This window comes from Zeugodacus cucurbitae, chromosome 4 (genome assembly GCF_028554725.1).
Source record: "Zeugodacus cucurbitae isolate PBARC_wt_2022May chromosome 4, idZeuCucr1.2, whole genome shotgun sequence".
In the NCBI taxonomy this organism is placed as follows: Eukaryota; Metazoa; Arthropoda; class Insecta; order Diptera; family Tephritidae; genus Zeugodacus; species Zeugodacus cucurbitae.
Window position 1 is genome coordinate 21,029,161 of NC_071669.1, and position 17,984 is coordinate 21,047,144.

The 17,984-nt window shown below is 30.6% G+C and overlaps 1 protein-coding gene across 3 annotated transcripts in view; it reads right to left on the reverse strand.

Annotated features, from left to right (window-relative positions):
- The window catches only part of LOC105217254 (BAG domain-containing protein Samui), a 32,956-nt gene that overhangs the window by 13,606 nt on the left and 1,366 nt on the right, over nucleotides 1-17,984 (reverse strand). For 2 of the 3 annotated variants that reach the window (XM_011192174.3, XM_054228557.1), the window contains exon 2: nucleotides 12,870-13,533. In XM_011192174.3, the coding sequence (XP_011190476.1) occupies nucleotides 12,870-13,190 (321 nt within the window). In that variant the 5' untranslated portion in view covers nucleotides 13,191-13,533. Of the gene's footprint in view, nucleotides 1-12,869; nucleotides 13,534-17,816; nucleotides 17,964-17,984 lie in introns of those variants that run through there. The other variant, XM_054228558.1, reaches the window with a different exon arrangement.

Consider the following 17,984-nt stretch of genomic DNA (forward strand, 5'->3'; position numbering starts at 1 on the left):
ATTTGTTGAATTTTCTTTGTTTATTTTCAACATTCAATATTTTTGCGATTTTCAAGTGGTCAACGCGTTGCTTGCGGTCTCATTAATTTTGACATGATTTGAAAAGCAAGCCAACACACACAGCCACAAACTTTTTTTTAATTTTTTTTTGTATTTGTATTTAAAAAATGACTATGAAGTATGGGGTATAAAGAAAATTAATTTCGCTTTTTCCACGAACGCTTCACACTTGCAATTGTGCAATTTCTACTTGCTTCACACACAAGTGCTTGTATTTTATACTCGTACATGGAAAACGACGCAGTGTTGTATTTTATGTGTATATAAATATTTCATTTAAACATTTTACTCTAACCTCAAATTTCATAATACTAATTGTTTTTGCTTTTTTTTTATATTTTTATGTTTTTTTTTTTTGTAAAAAAGACGCCTTGGAATCACTTTTATTTTTAAGTGATCTCTTGCTCACTTGCTGTGCTGCTGTCCACTTAGCTATATTACATTTACATACATACACACACACCCATACATACATATGTACACATATTTACTTTCCACTTGGCATGCGACATTTTGACAATTTCAATTTCTTTACAGTTATTAAATAGCACTTTTCTTCGTATTTTATTCATACATGTTCGCCTGTCTGTCTGTCTGTCTGCCGGTCCACACGCTGCGCCACTTTTTGTCACTCTTGATTTTTGTTTTTATTTCCTTGGCGTGTTGACAGTTGCAGCTGCCAAATTATTATTATACGGTCAAGGTGAGTCGAAAAATATTCGTGTCGTCCACCATAAAATTCCATAGCGCACCCACTCACTCATCTGTATGGGAGCTGCTGTTGAGTTGTGAGTGCATTCGTGTAATTTTTTAACAATTTTCCTTGATTCGTGTAATTTCGTAATTTTTGCTTTTGAAGGTGAGAATATTTTGTATTTTCGTATTATATTTTATTCTGGTTTATTTTTCTTTTATTGATTTATGACTTAATGCTTATGTCTTAATTGATTTAATATTAAGCAGATTTTATTTTTTTATTATCATGTTATTTAAATATTTTTTCAGTTTTTTAATTTTATTTAGTAATATTTTTAAGAAATATAGATTAATAATCGTTTTCAGGTCATTTATTTATTATAAAATTAAATTATTGTTTCCAATTTTTTTTAACCAAAAATACAGGGTGCAACATGTATAAAGAACAGCTCTAAGTCTTACAAAAATTACCAAATGATACAAACTTTTTAATATTTTATAATCCTGTAGTGCAGCCTTTTCGCACAAGAGTTAATTCATCAATTAACAGGCCTTGCTCGATTAAAGCGCTGATTTAGATTTATCATACAAAAGAGAGATCTTATTTTATTACATTAATTTATAATCGAATACAAATCGAGTTGAAACTGGAATGAAACTCTGCGGGTTGTTGTCTACGCTACAAATTTGGCTGTGATTATTGATAAGATAGCAATCAGCTGACGAAACTTGCCAAGAGCAAAGACAAAAATGTCCGTTGATGATCGTTAATTGAGTAGCCAACTGTGCAAAAGTCAAAAACTGATTTCTCAATTATAATCTTAATGTATTAAATTAATCTGGCTGTGTAATAGCCGTTTTATACTTTTTTTTCTCAAAGAAAGAGGCGAACTTTTTGCGGCGATATCAAGAGATATCTTGATGATTTCTGCTGAAAATAGATTATCTTTGCCAAAAATAAAATAATTTATAAGCCAAACCCTAAAATAAGATATGTACTGGAAAATATTAAAAAAACCCTGCTGGAAGGCCTTACCCAATTTGGCGGGGAAAATGGAGTCCAAAGAAACCCATTTATAATAAAGTTATTAACTGAAAATACTTTTTGCAAATTTTACTTTTAAAATTGTTAATAAAATTCCTTCTTACTTTATTTGATTTAATTTAATTTAGTTTAATTTAATTTAATTTAATTAAAATTAATTTTAATTTATTTTATTTTATTTTAATTTAATGAAATTTAATTTAATTTATTTTCTTTTATTTTAATTTAATGTAATTTAATTTAATTTAATTTAGTTTAATTTAATTTAGTTTAATTTAATTTAACTTAATTTAATTTTAATTTAATTTAATTTATTTTATTTTATTTTATTTTATTTTATTTTATTTTATTTTAATTTAATTTAATTTAATTTAATTTATTTTAATTTAATGTAATTTAATTTAATTTAACTTAATTTAATTTAATTTAATTTAATTTAATTTAATTCAATTTAATTTAATTCAATTTAACTTAATTTAATTTAATTTTAATTTTAATTTAATTTAATTTAATTTAATTTAATTTAATTTAATTTAATTTATTTTATTTTATTTTATTTTATTTTATTTTATTTTATTTTAATTTAATTTAATTTAATTTAATTTAATTTAATTTATTTTAATTTACTTTGATTTAATTAAATTAAATTTAATTTAATTTAACTTAATTTAATTTAATTTAATTAATTTAATTTAATTTAATTTAATTCAATTTAATTTAATTTAATTTATTTTAATTTAATGTAATTTAATTTAATTTAATTTAATTTAATTTAACTTAATTTAATTTAATTTGATTTAATTTAATTTAATTTAATTTAACTTAATTTAATTTAATTTAATTTAATTCAATTTGATTTAATTTTATTTTAATTTAATTTAACATTTTTCTTATTTAATTTAAATTTATTTATAATGCAACTCATTTACATTGTAAGCGCAATTTCAATTAATTATATTAAATTTAAATTGTAACTCACAATTTTATATGATTTATGCGCGTCTCATTGACTTAAATAACGACAACAACAAGGAAAATAAACAAATTGAAATAAAAGTAAAATAAATTGCGGTGTCTATAAATTATGCACACATACACACTCTCATTCATAAGATCGTCGCATTGAATAAAGTAAACTAGTGAAATTCGCGCTTACACTCGATGCTATTTTTAAGCTATTACCAGTTGCCCAGTTGCCGGCAGCAACAAAAAAATGGCGAACGGATCACGTAGTTTTCATAAACATATCTACCGATATTTGTTTGCATTAATTTACAGCACTTTTATGTAGGTGTTCATATGTATTTATTAGTGCGTGTAGGTGTGTGTGTACTTTATACAAAATAGCCGTTTGCGAATTCATAGCTTTTCTGTGCGGCTTGATACGCGTTGTTTGAACTTTTGTTTACATTTCAAATTTACGCATGAAATGTGCAAAACGAGAGGAAATGAATGACATGCAAATAAAGAAAGGAATGTAAACAGTGGAAAATGTGTGTAAACAAAATTGCGGTAAATTTTCGCATTTTGCAAAAAATTATTGACGATTTTTCATTAATTTTGAGTGCAGATGCTCAATAATTTTTATAAAAAGCTTAGCAACTGAAACTGAAACTGAAACAAAAACTGAAGCTGAAACAGAAAATCTATTGTCCCACCCTATATATGAATGACGTCATCATCTACCGTTTTTGTGGAATTATTTATTATTTCTAATTGAAAAAGTGTTTAAAAATGTATTTAAAATTATTCGTGATAGTCAGTACCCTTCGTGACAGTTGTGTAATAAAAACAGTTAGAGTATATGTGGTAACGACAAACTAATTTAATAAGTGTACAATTCTCTGAATAAATTTCATGAAAGCGATAAAAAGTCAACTTAATTTAAATACAGTTCCTTCGCTTAGGTTTACACTGTGATTTTTTTCTTAATTAAATTTGATAAAATATAAATAACACATCTGGGACTTTCTTGGTATCATGTAGGGTTTTATAGAAATCTAAATTTAGTTCGATCGTGCTTTAAACGATTAGTTTAATTATTAAATTTAATCTAGGACCATTTTCAATGCATTTCTATGCTCTGAGTCTATCTATTATGATATTATCATTTTGGAATAACTTGGATAATAATACCCACAATTAATTGCTCGATATAGGGATAAGCTAATCTTATAGCCTTTTCGCAATTAATTTAATACATTAAGATTATAATTAAGAAATCAGTTTTTGTCTTTCGCACAGCCGGCTACTCGATTAACGAACAGTTGTTTTGCTTTACCATAAGAAGTTTGTAAGTTTCATCAGCTGATTGCTATTTTATCAGTTACCACAACCAAATTTTATACTTCTGATAAGATGAGATCACAAAATCGGTATGACCTATAGAAACTAATTGAATCGATTGTTCCATAATATGATATTCACTTGTGAAACTCTCCAATAGAGTTTGAAGGAGTACTGAACCTGGCAAGTTAATAATGTTTTTATACAGAACACAATAGCAGACCTACCAAAGCCTTTCAGAATGATTTCAACTTTATTTACAAAGGAAGTTTAATGATGCTTTCACTGGTTGCTCAAATAGTTTTTCAAACATTTTAACATGTCTTAATCGAAAAGTTATTGAACTCTATAACATTTATGATTGGGAAGAGTTTATGTTAAATTATTATTGAGTCATGTCCTTTGACATGTCCAAGGATATTTTGAGCAGAATCAAACGAATTGCCGAAGAACAAAGTGATCTCTCATAAAAATAATGATTGCTGAGTACAGATAATATTTCAAAACCTGTAACTCGAGTACAGATCTGGATCGAATTTAAATGGAATCACTACAACCATTCATATTTTGGACTCTTCGAGAAGATATGTGATACTTTGAGAGAATAAAAAAACTTGGAGAAACCTTAAAAAGAAAAGTGAGAATTTTGCGTTAAAAAATAAAGATCACTGACGTTTTAAACCGATCTCACACGAGTGTAGAAAATTTTTATATTTGCTTTTATTTTAAAGAAAAAGTTTGGAGGCAGCGCACATGACGTTATAAAACTTTTAAATAAACAAAATTTCGGAAAAGTTAATATCAGCAGAAAGTAAAATAAAAATCTTTGCAGCTTTGGTAAAATTTTGGCAATTAAGAAATAATAAAAGCATAGATAATGTGGGTGGTGAAAAAAATTAGAAAACTAAACAGACAATAAAAATTGCGAGCAAAAAGATACCATGAAAAAAAAATCTAAAAAATTGCTAGATAAAATCAAAACGAGGCCAGGAAATATACTACAAAATAAAGATAAAAAAAATATTTCGAAAAAACACAAAATAAAAAACTTTATTAAAAAAACACAACAACAACTGAACATTAATGTATGTAAATATGTTTAACACTATAAATTATAAATCTACAATATACAATGCCCACACAAGTGTTGTGCCTTCGCACGACCAGCCCACAGCAAGATCATAGCGAAATAGACAGACGTTAAAACTCCCACACAAAAACAGTTAAAAGCAAAAAAATATATTATTTATGCTTGTAGCAACGTCATTAATTGTTAGAAGGCGTTAGGAGAGCAACAAGCCATTGACGTTGAACGTTTGTGAAACGCTGACGTCTCACAAATGAGAACGGAAGTGCCGAGAGTGTAATTTATTGAGTGGGTGAGCGTTATTGAGCATTGATAGAAGGAAAGAGAGAGAAAATAGAGGGAGAGAGTGTGAGCATTTTAGATTTTTAATAATTTTTTAATATGAGCGCTTAACTCTTCTGCGATCGGCAAGCGATCTACCACAAAACTACAATTTATTTGCACGCGAGTGTTTGTGAGACGTTTGGGGGGAATAATGCTTGTTGTAAAATAATGAAGTTGATTGAGTTGCAACGCGTAAATGCAATGATTTATTTCTTAAATTATTTTCTGTTGCAGTGCGCTTGTGGCGGCGCCTACACACAACAATAACAATAACAATAAAAATTACTTATTACCAGTAAATTATTGGCATTACTTCTACTACCAAGAAGAAATATTTTTTATTTCCATAAACTTTTTAGAACGCAACAAGTATTTCGAGCTCGTCAAACACTTGACGTTGCATAAAGCATAGAAATGAAAAATAATAAAATTAAAATCAACTTTTAAAACAATGAAATGAATGCGCCGCTAAAGACTCGTTGCTGGCGTCGTGGGTTTCGCAAGCATTGCAAAAATAGTGTCTATGACTCAGTGCCTTAGAGCAGCTTGTGCGAAGTGCCACTGTGTCAATTAGTCAACACACACAGCGACAGACACTCATGTATTCGCACTCGCGAGCGTGTGTATGGAGGCAACAAAAACTTGTCCAATAGTCCCATAGTAAATGCCGCATTTGAAATAACGCTAGCTATATACTAGATACTATAGTCGTAGAAGCACCGGTTCGTAGTGTTTGTGTAGTGACATCCTCATGCGCCAATATCTTAATTGAGAATCACATAAAATCGTGGCAAATTAAATTACTTCAAAGTAAGTAGCTTTAAATGTTTTGCTTGCGAACGCTTTGTGTACTTCCGTCGACGCTCGATAATCTATTTGGCGATTTTTAATAGTCGCCCATAACTTATGGCGAGCGCTTTGAAGATACATATGTATATGGACATATATAGAAATACTAGGGTGTTCTCCTTTTTGTTAGAAAAAGTCTAACAGTTTAGTAATGAGGAGTGTAGTTAGCAGAAAGGCTAGGCTATAAAATGGGTATGACATTTCTTACTAAAGGGTTTAGGTGGGATATCAATTCTAATATAATGTCAATTAGAGTGATCTAAATAAATGTAACCCAAACTAGAATAATATATCATAATTCACATTAAACTTAACTTAACTCAATCAGGTTGTTGGCAAAAATCAGGCGAACAACTACCCGAGGTTGCCTACTGGTAATAGTTACCACAGAGTGGTGACTGGGGTTGGAAACAGTTCGCTTATGTTGCACTCGGGAGGTTTCTATGTAAGTTTTATCTCTATCGTTGCGGTTTCGTTGTTTCTCAATGGCACGTAACCCTACCGAAATTAAACTAGACTACTCTAACCTTTTTATTTCAACCTAATCTCAAAGGAAACATGCCTATCTGTTAAAGTACAAACTTACTCTGAGAGATCACTGTGTCAGATAAATTAACTTGGCCAAAATTCTTAATCGAACCAGTGTTCTTTACAAGGCAAGAGCATTATTTAGAATCTTTTAAGTCTTCAATACATTGTGGACAGATGCTGAACACTTAAACTTAAAAAAACTATATGTTCGGCAAGGTCTAACACTTATTATGTCTAATCATGTTTTCAATGATGGAGACAGAATTTTGACTCAAAAGTCAAGATTGAGTAGAATCTTTTAATAATACTTCTCAGGATTCAGAAAAACTTCTTGTTTTCCAAATTATCCGGTATTCGTTATATCATGATTAGCTCAGAGGCTTCATAAACGAAATCGAGAAAGAAATTTAGTAAATTAGAAACCGACTAACCGAACCGAATAATGCCGACTATTCAATTATTACGATTTATTTGTTGAATTCCAGAGCTTCTTCTTCTTTTCTTATCTACATTATTTTCAGAATTTCTTACATGTCTCTTTACTCGGGTTTTGACTTCTGTATGATAGGTTTCCGTGTGTTTACAATCCCAAAAGGAACACGGTTATTGCTAATAAAAATAAAGTTTATTTCAGTCTGAGTCTGGTATGCGAAATTTAAATCAATCTTCAACTCTGACCGATTCAGTATCAAGTGGAGAGAGTTTAGCAGTTCCAACCTCGGATCGAAGTGATTTCCTACTAATCAAAGGCGTCATTACATGAAACGTTGTTTAATGAACCGTGGGCACCAGTCTAATGTGTACGCTTACACACAAATATATCAAGTAGTCTACGAGTGTCAGCACGCTTCGGTAGCTTCAATGCGCTAAATCGTCAATATACTGCTCATATTTGGATTTAATGGCGCACTTGAGTTCACTATGCCATAGTCGATATTGTTGCTATTGCTATTGATGTTGTTTTTGTATTTGCCGTTGCTCATAGTTAAGCAACTTCGGTGTTGTATCTGTTGCAAATGCAATTAACGTTATGCAATACTAGCGCACTGACATACATATCTCTCAAATGTTCGCATTATACTAACGGCACTCCCATTTATCCATTCACCCATTTTCTATGCATTCTACTCGACAAAGTTTTCGCTTTGTATGAACGCCCCCCGTTGCCACCCCCACTCTTGCAATTCTTTTGTGCCTCCGTCGGTTGTAGTTGGACTTTGTACACACTTGCGATACACAAACAGACCTTTAAAGTATATGTTCGTTGGTATGTATGGGTGTGTTTACGTTTTGCACTAGTTCTCCAGCTAATTTATTGATTCTATATTGAGTAACTGGCGCATTTATCTCATTCGCCTTTGTCGGTTCGTTTCAAATGTAAACTCGGTTAATTTCACTTAAACAACAATTAACTAAATTGACTTGAGAGCTGAGTTCGGCTCGTATAAAGTTTTGCGCAATTACCTTGCAAGGTAATCTCGACTAACGGTTAATTAGATTCGTTACCAATTAACCTCGAATCGGGGTTACGAAGGTCATCTAACTAACTTGTCATGGCTATAACCAAGGAAGTATACGATATTGATCAAATATATACCAAGTGAGACCAAATAGTCTGAGAGCTACAACACAGAAAGTATAAAAGAGCGTGAGAGGTGAGTACGTCAGCGTCTATCAAATATATTGGTAATCCAGATACATTTTTTGTTATATTAAGGTCTTCTTTTTGGTCGGAAGAAAGCATGCCCGACGATTGGAGTCTCTGGGTACTCTGCCCAATCCATAAAAAGGGAGATCCCACAATATGTGCCAATTACCGTGGGATAAGCCTCCTAAATATCGCCTATAAGGTTGTATTGAGCGTACTGTGTGAAAGACTAAAGCCCACCGTCAACAAACTGATTGGACCTTATCACTGTGGCTTTAGACCTGGAAAATCAACAACTGACCAGATATTCACCATGTGCCAAATCTTGGAGAAGACCGGTGAAAAGAGGACACACACCATCTCTTTGTCGATTTTAAAGCTGCTTTCGACAGCACGAAAAGGAGCTGCCTTTATGCCGCGATGTCCGAATTTGGTATCCCCGCAAAACTAATACGGCTTTGTAAGCTGACGTTGAGCAATACCAAAAGCTCCGTCAGTATCGGGAAGGACCTCTCCGAGCCGTTCGATAACAAACGAGGTTTCAGACAAGGTGACTCGCTATCGTGTGACTTCCTTAAGATGATGCTGAAAAAAATAGTACGAGCCGCAGAGCTAAACAGAAAAGGTACAATTTTCTATAAGAGTGTACAGCTACGGGCGTACGCCGATGATATCGATATCATTGGAAGCAACACCCGCGCCATTACTTCTGCTTTTTTTCGCCTGGTTAGGGAAGCGAAGTGAATGGGTCTGGTGGTGAACGAGGACAAGGCGAAATATATCCTGTCATCAATTCGCGTCTTGGCTTCCACGTCACAGTCATAACTTTGAAGTTGTAGATAATTTCGTATACCCTTGAAATCCAACGCAGAATCACTCTTGCCAACAGGTGCTACTATGGACTGAGTAGGCAATTGAAAAGTAAAGTCCTCTCTCGACGAACAAAAACTAAAAACTCTACAAGTCCCTCACCATTCCCGTCCTACTTTATGGTGCATAAGCGTGGACGGTGTCCCCACCTAGGGTATAGACAATACCCCACAAATATTGACTATACCCTAGCGCAACTGCGTACTGGATACTGTAGCAGAATAAACTCCTAATTTTCCGGACTGGATACCGACATACCCAACATATGTCCCGTTTCTAAATATTCTCTGAACGACACTAACCATTTCTTCTTCGATGTCCATTGCGATGTCAACAAATATTGTTTTGAGCTTTTGGAGCAATATAACTTCGAACAGAAATAAAAGTTATATTTTCGTCAAGACAATCTTAATCGTAGTTAAATGTTACACTTCTTGTACAACCGAACCATCATTTGTACGAAGAATATTATGAACATATTTTACCATTTACGGTAAATATTTACGTTCACAGATATAGAAACTTTACTATCTGTACTAAAATATATCATAACCAAGTGATAACAAGTAATGCTCTCTTATCTTATCTCGGCTGGTTGCTAAGAAAACCCAAGTGAGTTGGATTATTTCATACTTAATGTTAATATTTTATTAACACATAAATATTTGTAGACTCTTCAAGTATGTGTACAGTATAATGTCAATAAAGAGGATAACTAAGAAGTATCTTATCAGCTCTATAAGATATTTGTGGAAGAAATGAGAGCTGGTTTTCAAAGAATTAAATACGCTCTCCACCTATAAATATATATCTCTTGAGTTAGTATATCTAAAACCCGTCGCTGTTTACATTTTAAGGTGTACTGCTTGACTGACAAGTGAAATAGATTGAGGTATAATAAATGCAAACACCAGATATTAACTTCTTATTTATAAACGAGTATATTTCTTTCCAAGTAACTACTCTTCTTTGCGATAATTTATTGGAAGTGATGTTATACTATTATAATCTTAGATTGTAAGTAATTATAATCTCTTGAAGGCGAGGCAGAATACGGAACGAATTTCGTCTTCGAGATGAAGGGTGTATAAATGTTGTTTTTTTTCAATGAATAAATAATTAAAGAGCCTCCTCTTGGAACACATAATTATTTCTAAAGATCGGAAGATCGTGGTGAAGACATATACCTTCCACTAAAACACCTCGACTCGGCTGGTGGATGGTTTTCTCAAATATCAAAAACAAAGCTGGAGAGTAGGAAATGTGTACTCAGAATAGAATAGTAGAATACTTTAATGTCTGCAATAAATAGTTAGAAGCTCTTATAAAGATGAAATTTGAGATTTTTTATGAACCGTTCTGAGACAACCCGTCCGAATTTTCTAATGTTGGTGCCAAATTTTGTTATCGAACGTGATTGTGCCACCATGTGCTCCAAAAACGAAGCATGCTTAGAGTCAAATTAAAACTTTTCATACTTATTATTTTTCTAATATCCCCTTCCCTTCAATATTCCCAATTTTAAAACAATGACAAATATGTATACCATTGTAAGAAGAAGTTAGTAATATAAAAACTAGTGGAAATTGGGAGGAGGCTTAAGGAAGCATAAAATGACAACAATGTATTCATCAAAGGAAGAGCTTTGTTTTATCTTCAATAACCTATCGAAATAGCAGCCATCCGTCGGATGAAAAACGAGTTATGACATAATCGTTCTTAGTTTGTTTAATCTAAGGTTATAACTCTACATCTTTTGAAGACGTTTGAGGACAAATATAGGCAATATAGTCTTTCATTAAACTTGGGTGTAATTGATTAAATCGACATCTCACATTTGGTAGTACCATTTCTAAAGTGTTTTAGACAAAAAACATATTCCAGTGAAGTTTATTTGTACTCTATCAGGACCGTCACATAACCTTTGCTCAGTCGCTAGTAAATGATCTTAATCATTACACAGCCACAGAAAAAAGAAATTTGGTTCTGTCCTGTGGGTCTTACTATGTATACCTTTTGTTTTTGGGGTCGCTGAATCCGAATCCGATATCCATTTAACACCATCAGAACAAGGTTTTGACATAACATCAACTATCTTTCGCAAAAATTGATCGGATTCGCTTGGAACTCGCTATAGGGGGGTTTTCGGGGTCACGGATTACGAATCCGGTGTCGTTTCTTCAAAACTCGAAATGCGGGATGCAATATGGCGGACGTTTTTTGGTAAAATGCATCGGAAACGCTTGAAACTTATTACTCTGGGGTTTTCAGAGTCGCTGACAATTTTTTTGTGTGGCTGTGCTATTATTGACTAAAAGGAACTAGTCCGAAAAAAGTGGTGGCACAACTTTATTTCTAAGGTCAACGTTTTGTTTATTATTTTCTTGTCACTCCAATCTTGAAATTATAGATGAAGTAATATGGAAAAAGCACTGATTTAAAGAAAAACAATGCTTGACCTTTATCGTTCCTCAGCCAATTTATTGATAAAGTTTCTTGCTACTATTTCGCCTTTTTCCTTTGCCAGGGATCGCCCATGGGATAGAGATGACTATACCAAAAATACACATGGTCAATGGATGAATATTTGGTAGAATCTTTGGGTAAACATATATTAAGTTCGAAGGAACTAGCTTTGAGGGGGAGATGGTACAAATATTAATGGGAAATTTGGTCCATAAAAATATTTTTTGAACACATCCCGTAAATGTATATGTGGATTTGGATTTTATTTAATCCCACGGCTAGGATATTTTTGGTTTTAAATGGAATTTTTCCACACTTCGTAAGTTTATTGCCAAGTTCTCTAAATGCCAGAACAAAATTGTTGTGCATTTACAAAACAAGTCATAAAATCAATTATATCGTGGAATTACATAAATAAATGTTCACAGATTTTCATATATATATACATATACATGCATATGTATGTATGTATGTATGTGTGTACGTATGCATACACCCATTATTTACATACTTCACCTCCAACTGTGCGCGCGATTGCACAATTCTCACACATAAACTATGAATATAACGAGCCAATCGATTATGTGCGCCAACAACAACTACTACAATAACAACAACAAATATGTCAAAATAAACATTCACAAGTGAAATGAAAAAGGGAAGCAGCCATAAAAAAGCACCCAAATGACCTTGCCACGCTGACGCCCAATTTCTGAAGCTTTGCGCTTGCGGAAAGGTGGCAGTGGCAGCGGTACAAAAACCAAAAAACCAACGAGACGTAACGAAAGAGTGACAGCAATTATATGTGTGACCTTGAGCGCATACGAAACACGCAAAGGCGGTGCTGCACACACACACCAATGCATGCAAATATGCCACCGAAAGAAACAAAAAAAAAAACAAGAACAACAACAAATAACGCAATGGAATGGCTGGGCCACTTCCAGGTATTTTGTTGTTGTTGTTATTGTTGTTATTGCTTGTTATATACTTGTATGTGTACCAACCTGAAAATGTTGCGGCATTTGCTGATGTGGATGTTGTTGTTGTTGCGCCGCTTGTGGCGCTTGCGGATGCTGATGATGGTACGACTGTTGTTGTGGCGATTGTTGTTGCTGCTGGCGTGGTGAACCATACGCTCCGGCATTGGCATCCGCATAGTAGCCGGTGGCTTGCGGGTGTGCGCCACCGCCGCCGACGTTGCCGTAGTCGTGGTGTATGGGTATGTTGATGCCGTTGCTGTTGGTGTTGCCGGCAACAGCGCCGCCGCCACCGCCAACACCCGCCGAGGCGCTGGCATTCGCAGTTGACAATACGGTTGGGCGCATTGTTGTTGTTGTTGTTCTTACTTTTGTGACACTTGACGTTAAAACTTTTTGTTATTGTTTTTAACTTTTTTTATTTTTTGATTTTTTGACACTTAATTGACTGACTTGTCGCTGCTGTTAATTTCGTTGTTGCTTTTTTAAATTTTTATATATTTTTTTGTTTTTTTTCACTTTCGATTTTTTGCGTAGATTTTGTTGTTAAACGTGTTTTGTTTCTCTGGTCGTTCCAAAACTTTATTATTTGTTGTTGTTTTTGTTCACTGTTTTCTTTGTGTTTGTTAGTTAATTTTCGTGCTTTTTTAGAATTTTTTTTTATATTTTTCTAGTTGTTACTATCACTTTACTGGAATTTAAAGAAACATAAAAATATTTATTGATTTTTGAATTGATTTACAGAGCGTAATAAATGATTTATACATTATTTTGTAAGAAATTTTTTAGTAAAAGTTATTGTCTTCAAATTTTTAATAAAAAATAATTTGTAATTTTGAAGGAATTATTTGTCTATTTCAAATTTTTGTTTTGCTTTGCTTTTGATATTTCAAAATAAGTGTTGCCTAATTGTGGTGTTGCCAGTTTTTGATAGTTCTCGAAGTAAAGTGGGGTGAATTTCTCGTACTTTTGATTTGAGTCGCACTTAAAATTTATGATTTTATGAAAATAAAAGCAAACCCAAACAAAATAGTGATTATTTTAAATTTATTTCCAGCAAATAAAATACAAATTATTGTTGTGAGTATTAAAATGTAGTAATTTGCATACAATAAATATTTTTAAATTATAATCTCAATTATTTTGTATTATAATAGTTTAAACACTGTTTCTGATTTCTCTATTTTTCTAGTTGTAAAGAATTTTTTTAATACATATTTGATAAATTCTATGTGATTACGAATAATATTTATCTTTTTCGTTTTGTGATCAATTCTTTTGCTTTGTTTTCTGAAATTAGTATTATAGCCTTTTCGTACAGAAGTTAATTGATCAATTAACCGGCCTTTACTCGATTAAAGCGCTAATTGATATCAATTTACCATACATAGGATGAACTCCTATTTTACTACATTAATTTTTAATCGAATGCAAATCGACTTGAAACTGAAATGCAACTCTGTGGGTTGTTGTCCACGCCATACATTTTGTTATAGTTATTGGTAGTAGCAATCAGCTGATGAAACTTACCAACTTTACAAAAATGTATAAGAACTGATAGTTAATCGAGTAGCCTGCTGTGCGAAAGGCAAATATTGGGTTCTCAATTATAATCTTAATCTATTAAATTAATTAGTCTGTGCGAAAAGGCTTTTAAGATGTTACTTAACTCGTCAATAATTGAGGTGTACTTTAGTTTATATTTTTAAGAGAAATTTTAATTATTTTAAATTTGTATATAAATATATATTATTTATTTTTTTAAGAAGAAATATTCATATAATTTTATATTAAATTTAAATCTAGATTAACATTACTAAGATTATATTATAAATTATATTTTATTATTTCGGGTTTTCATGGCAAGTCTTAATATATTATTTTATTATTATTATTTTTCAATTAAATTTTTATTTATTATATTCCTTCTTTATTTCCACCTTTATTAATTTTCCAGTATAAGGTTTTTATATATTATTTTAATTAACAACAATTTCCGTAAAAAAATTAAGTTGAATATTTAATAAAATCAAGAACAAGAGTTTAGTAGGTTTGTAAAACATAATTTATTGACCAAATTCGTAAAATGAAAAAAATAGTTTAATTTAAAAAAAAATTAAATAAATAAAATATAAGAAATAAAAAGAAATAGATTTTATTTTCAATAAATTTATTTTTTTTTATAAAATTTAATAATCAGCGTCTCGTTTTGTTTATTTACATAAAAGTGTAGATATTATGAAGAAGGTATTGTTATTTAGGTTATATATCAAACTCCAAAAATGCTCTTTTCCTTTTTAAGTCTCTAAAATTTAATTTTTTTTATAAAATATATTTGGGGTTAATGAAAATATTCTACTAAAATGGGTTCTAAAATATGTTTTAAATTTTTTATAAGAATGAAAATGATATACTGCTTTAAATAATGAAATAAATGCTTTTAAGGTTGCCAATTTAAAATAATTAAATATTTATTAAATATTTTTTGCTTTAAATTTTGAATTAATAATTTACTTAACTTTTATATTATTAGAATATATAATTTTATCAATTGTTATTTTTTTATTTATTAATTTGTACTTATTTTATGAAAAATTTTATTGTTTTCAACAATTTATATTTTTTACGGGTTGTTAATAACATGAAAAACCTTCTTCTTTATTTTTTAGTATTTAAATTTTTTTTATTTTTATAGTTCCTTTTTTTCAAATACTTAAATTCTATTTATTTTTATTGTTGTAATATAAAGGTTTTATTTTTATTTTATAAAAATTTGTATTTTACTATTATGTTTTTATTTATTATATATGTATATATTTACATATATTATATTTATTGATTGAAAATGATAAATACAAAAAGTTATTTAGCAATAATTTGCATTTTTTATATATTATACATATATTTTATATAATAAAAATATATATATATATATTTTTTTATATACACATTTAATTTTATTTTGTTTATTTTATTTATGTATGTACTAATATTTTTTTTAATTCAAAATATTTACACTTTTTTAAAAATCGTTATAATAACTGGCAATATTTGTTTACAATTTTTTAATATTTTTTTTATTTCTAATTTTTCTTTTTAATTTAAAATTTTTGAAAATAATTTATTATTATTTATTCATTTTAATAACTATATATGGGGCATTCTCTGGAAAAAAAGCCACTTGAAAAAAAAGTTCTTTATTTTCTTTGGCAATTACATCTCTTATAGTACATGTAAAACCTAAAATAAAACATATCTTTTTTAATATTTTTTTTAATTTTTTTGTATTTTTCAAATTTTAAATTTTTTTTGTTTGTTTTTTTGGTTTTTGCTTTTTTTTAAATTATTACGTAGATTAGATTCAAGTATGTGATAATTTTAAATAAAAAACAAATACAAAAAAAAAAAAATTAAAAATTTGAAAAATACAAAAAAAATCAAAAAAAAAAAAAATAAAAAATTAAAAAAACAAAAAGGGATTAAATGTCTGCTACGTCTACGTCGTTAATCCTGGGGTACGCTAAATTCTGATAATAATAGTGCATAAATCAATGATTTTTCATCATGTTCTGAGTTGGTTTTTTATTTGTAGCTCATACAAATATTGCTGTCCCAAAATTCCCTTTGGGGGGTAAAAAGGTGATGAAATAAGGAACATTTTAAGATATTTTCGAAAAAAATCGAAGGGGGCATAAGTTGTTAAAAATTCCAAAAAAAATTTTTTTTCATTTTTTGCTATGAAATATTAATTTTAAAAATTTTTACGATATACAGTTTCAAAGTTTGAGAAATTCTGTACAAAAAAGTCACATGGTGTTTTAAAATCTGTTCATTAGTTTTAAAGTTATGGCGGTTCAAACATTTTTTTACAAAAAACTTTGGCCCCTTATAATATGGCAACCCCGCGTTACACAGACCTAAAACCATATGTTTTATTTTAGGTTTTACATGTACTATAAGATATATAATTGCCAAAGAAAATAAAGAACTTTTTTTTTTCAAGTGGCTTTTTTCCAGAGAATGCCCCATATATATAGTTATACATTTTCATTCTTGAGTTTGCAGTGTGTACCATCCGTCAACGCTAAACAATTTTCCACAAACTTTCCGCCGCACACCATTTCCTCTGTTTACTTGCAATTTTTTAAAGGAATTTCGCAATTTCAATATTTATTTTTTATTTATTACTACAACAATTGCTATTTAGTATTCGTGACAACTAGTGATGAGCGATATTTCACTACCGGTGATTTTTTCACTGTGATTGAAAAATCGCTTATTGCAACAGCGATCAATTTTTGTAAATATCAGTGATTTAAAATCACTATTGCAGTTAAGTAATTTGAGTTCGATCACAGTAACTATAGAGAAGTTCAGTGCTTTTGTTCGATCACAGTACATATAGGTGTTCAGTAATTCTAATTCGATCACTATAGCTATAACAGTTCAATAACTCTAATTCGATCACTGTAGCAAAAGCAGTTCAGTGATTCTAATTCGATCACTGTAACAGTATCAGTTCGAAAGGAGCAATCACTGTTTAGTAACAATATCAGTTCGAAAGTAGCAATCACTGTTCGGTGGTCACAGTAGAAATTTTAGTTGTGATTTCGATAATTTTGGATACGGTGATTACAAAAGCAGTTAAATGTACCCAAAATGTATTAATTAGTTAATAGTGATTACAAAAGCAAGTAAATTTTGGATATTGTTAAAATTAATAAAAATGTTTATGTAAAAAATAAAAAAAAAATGGAGTACAATTCGTTTTTTTTTTGTTGTGATCGCAATAGCAATAAAAAATCACAGTGATTCAAAAATAGCAATATCGCTCATCACTAGTGACAACCAACTTTGTTGTTGTTGCTGGCTACACTCGCACAGCTGTTGTGTCGCTTACGCCTTCAGCACTACGTTGCTGTGGGTGGCGTATGAGCAACCAAGAATGTGAGCGTTAATCTGCTTTTAGCGTACCACTATTAACAATAACAACAACAACACATGTACTCGAACAAATTTTGCGCGGCTACTGCTCAGTTCAGAACGTACGTGGCGTTTACTCGCCTCGAATGCGACTAGCTCTGCTTAATTCAATGCACAATTGCTTGGCCGCTGGCTGTGGAGCTGCAAACTACAATATCA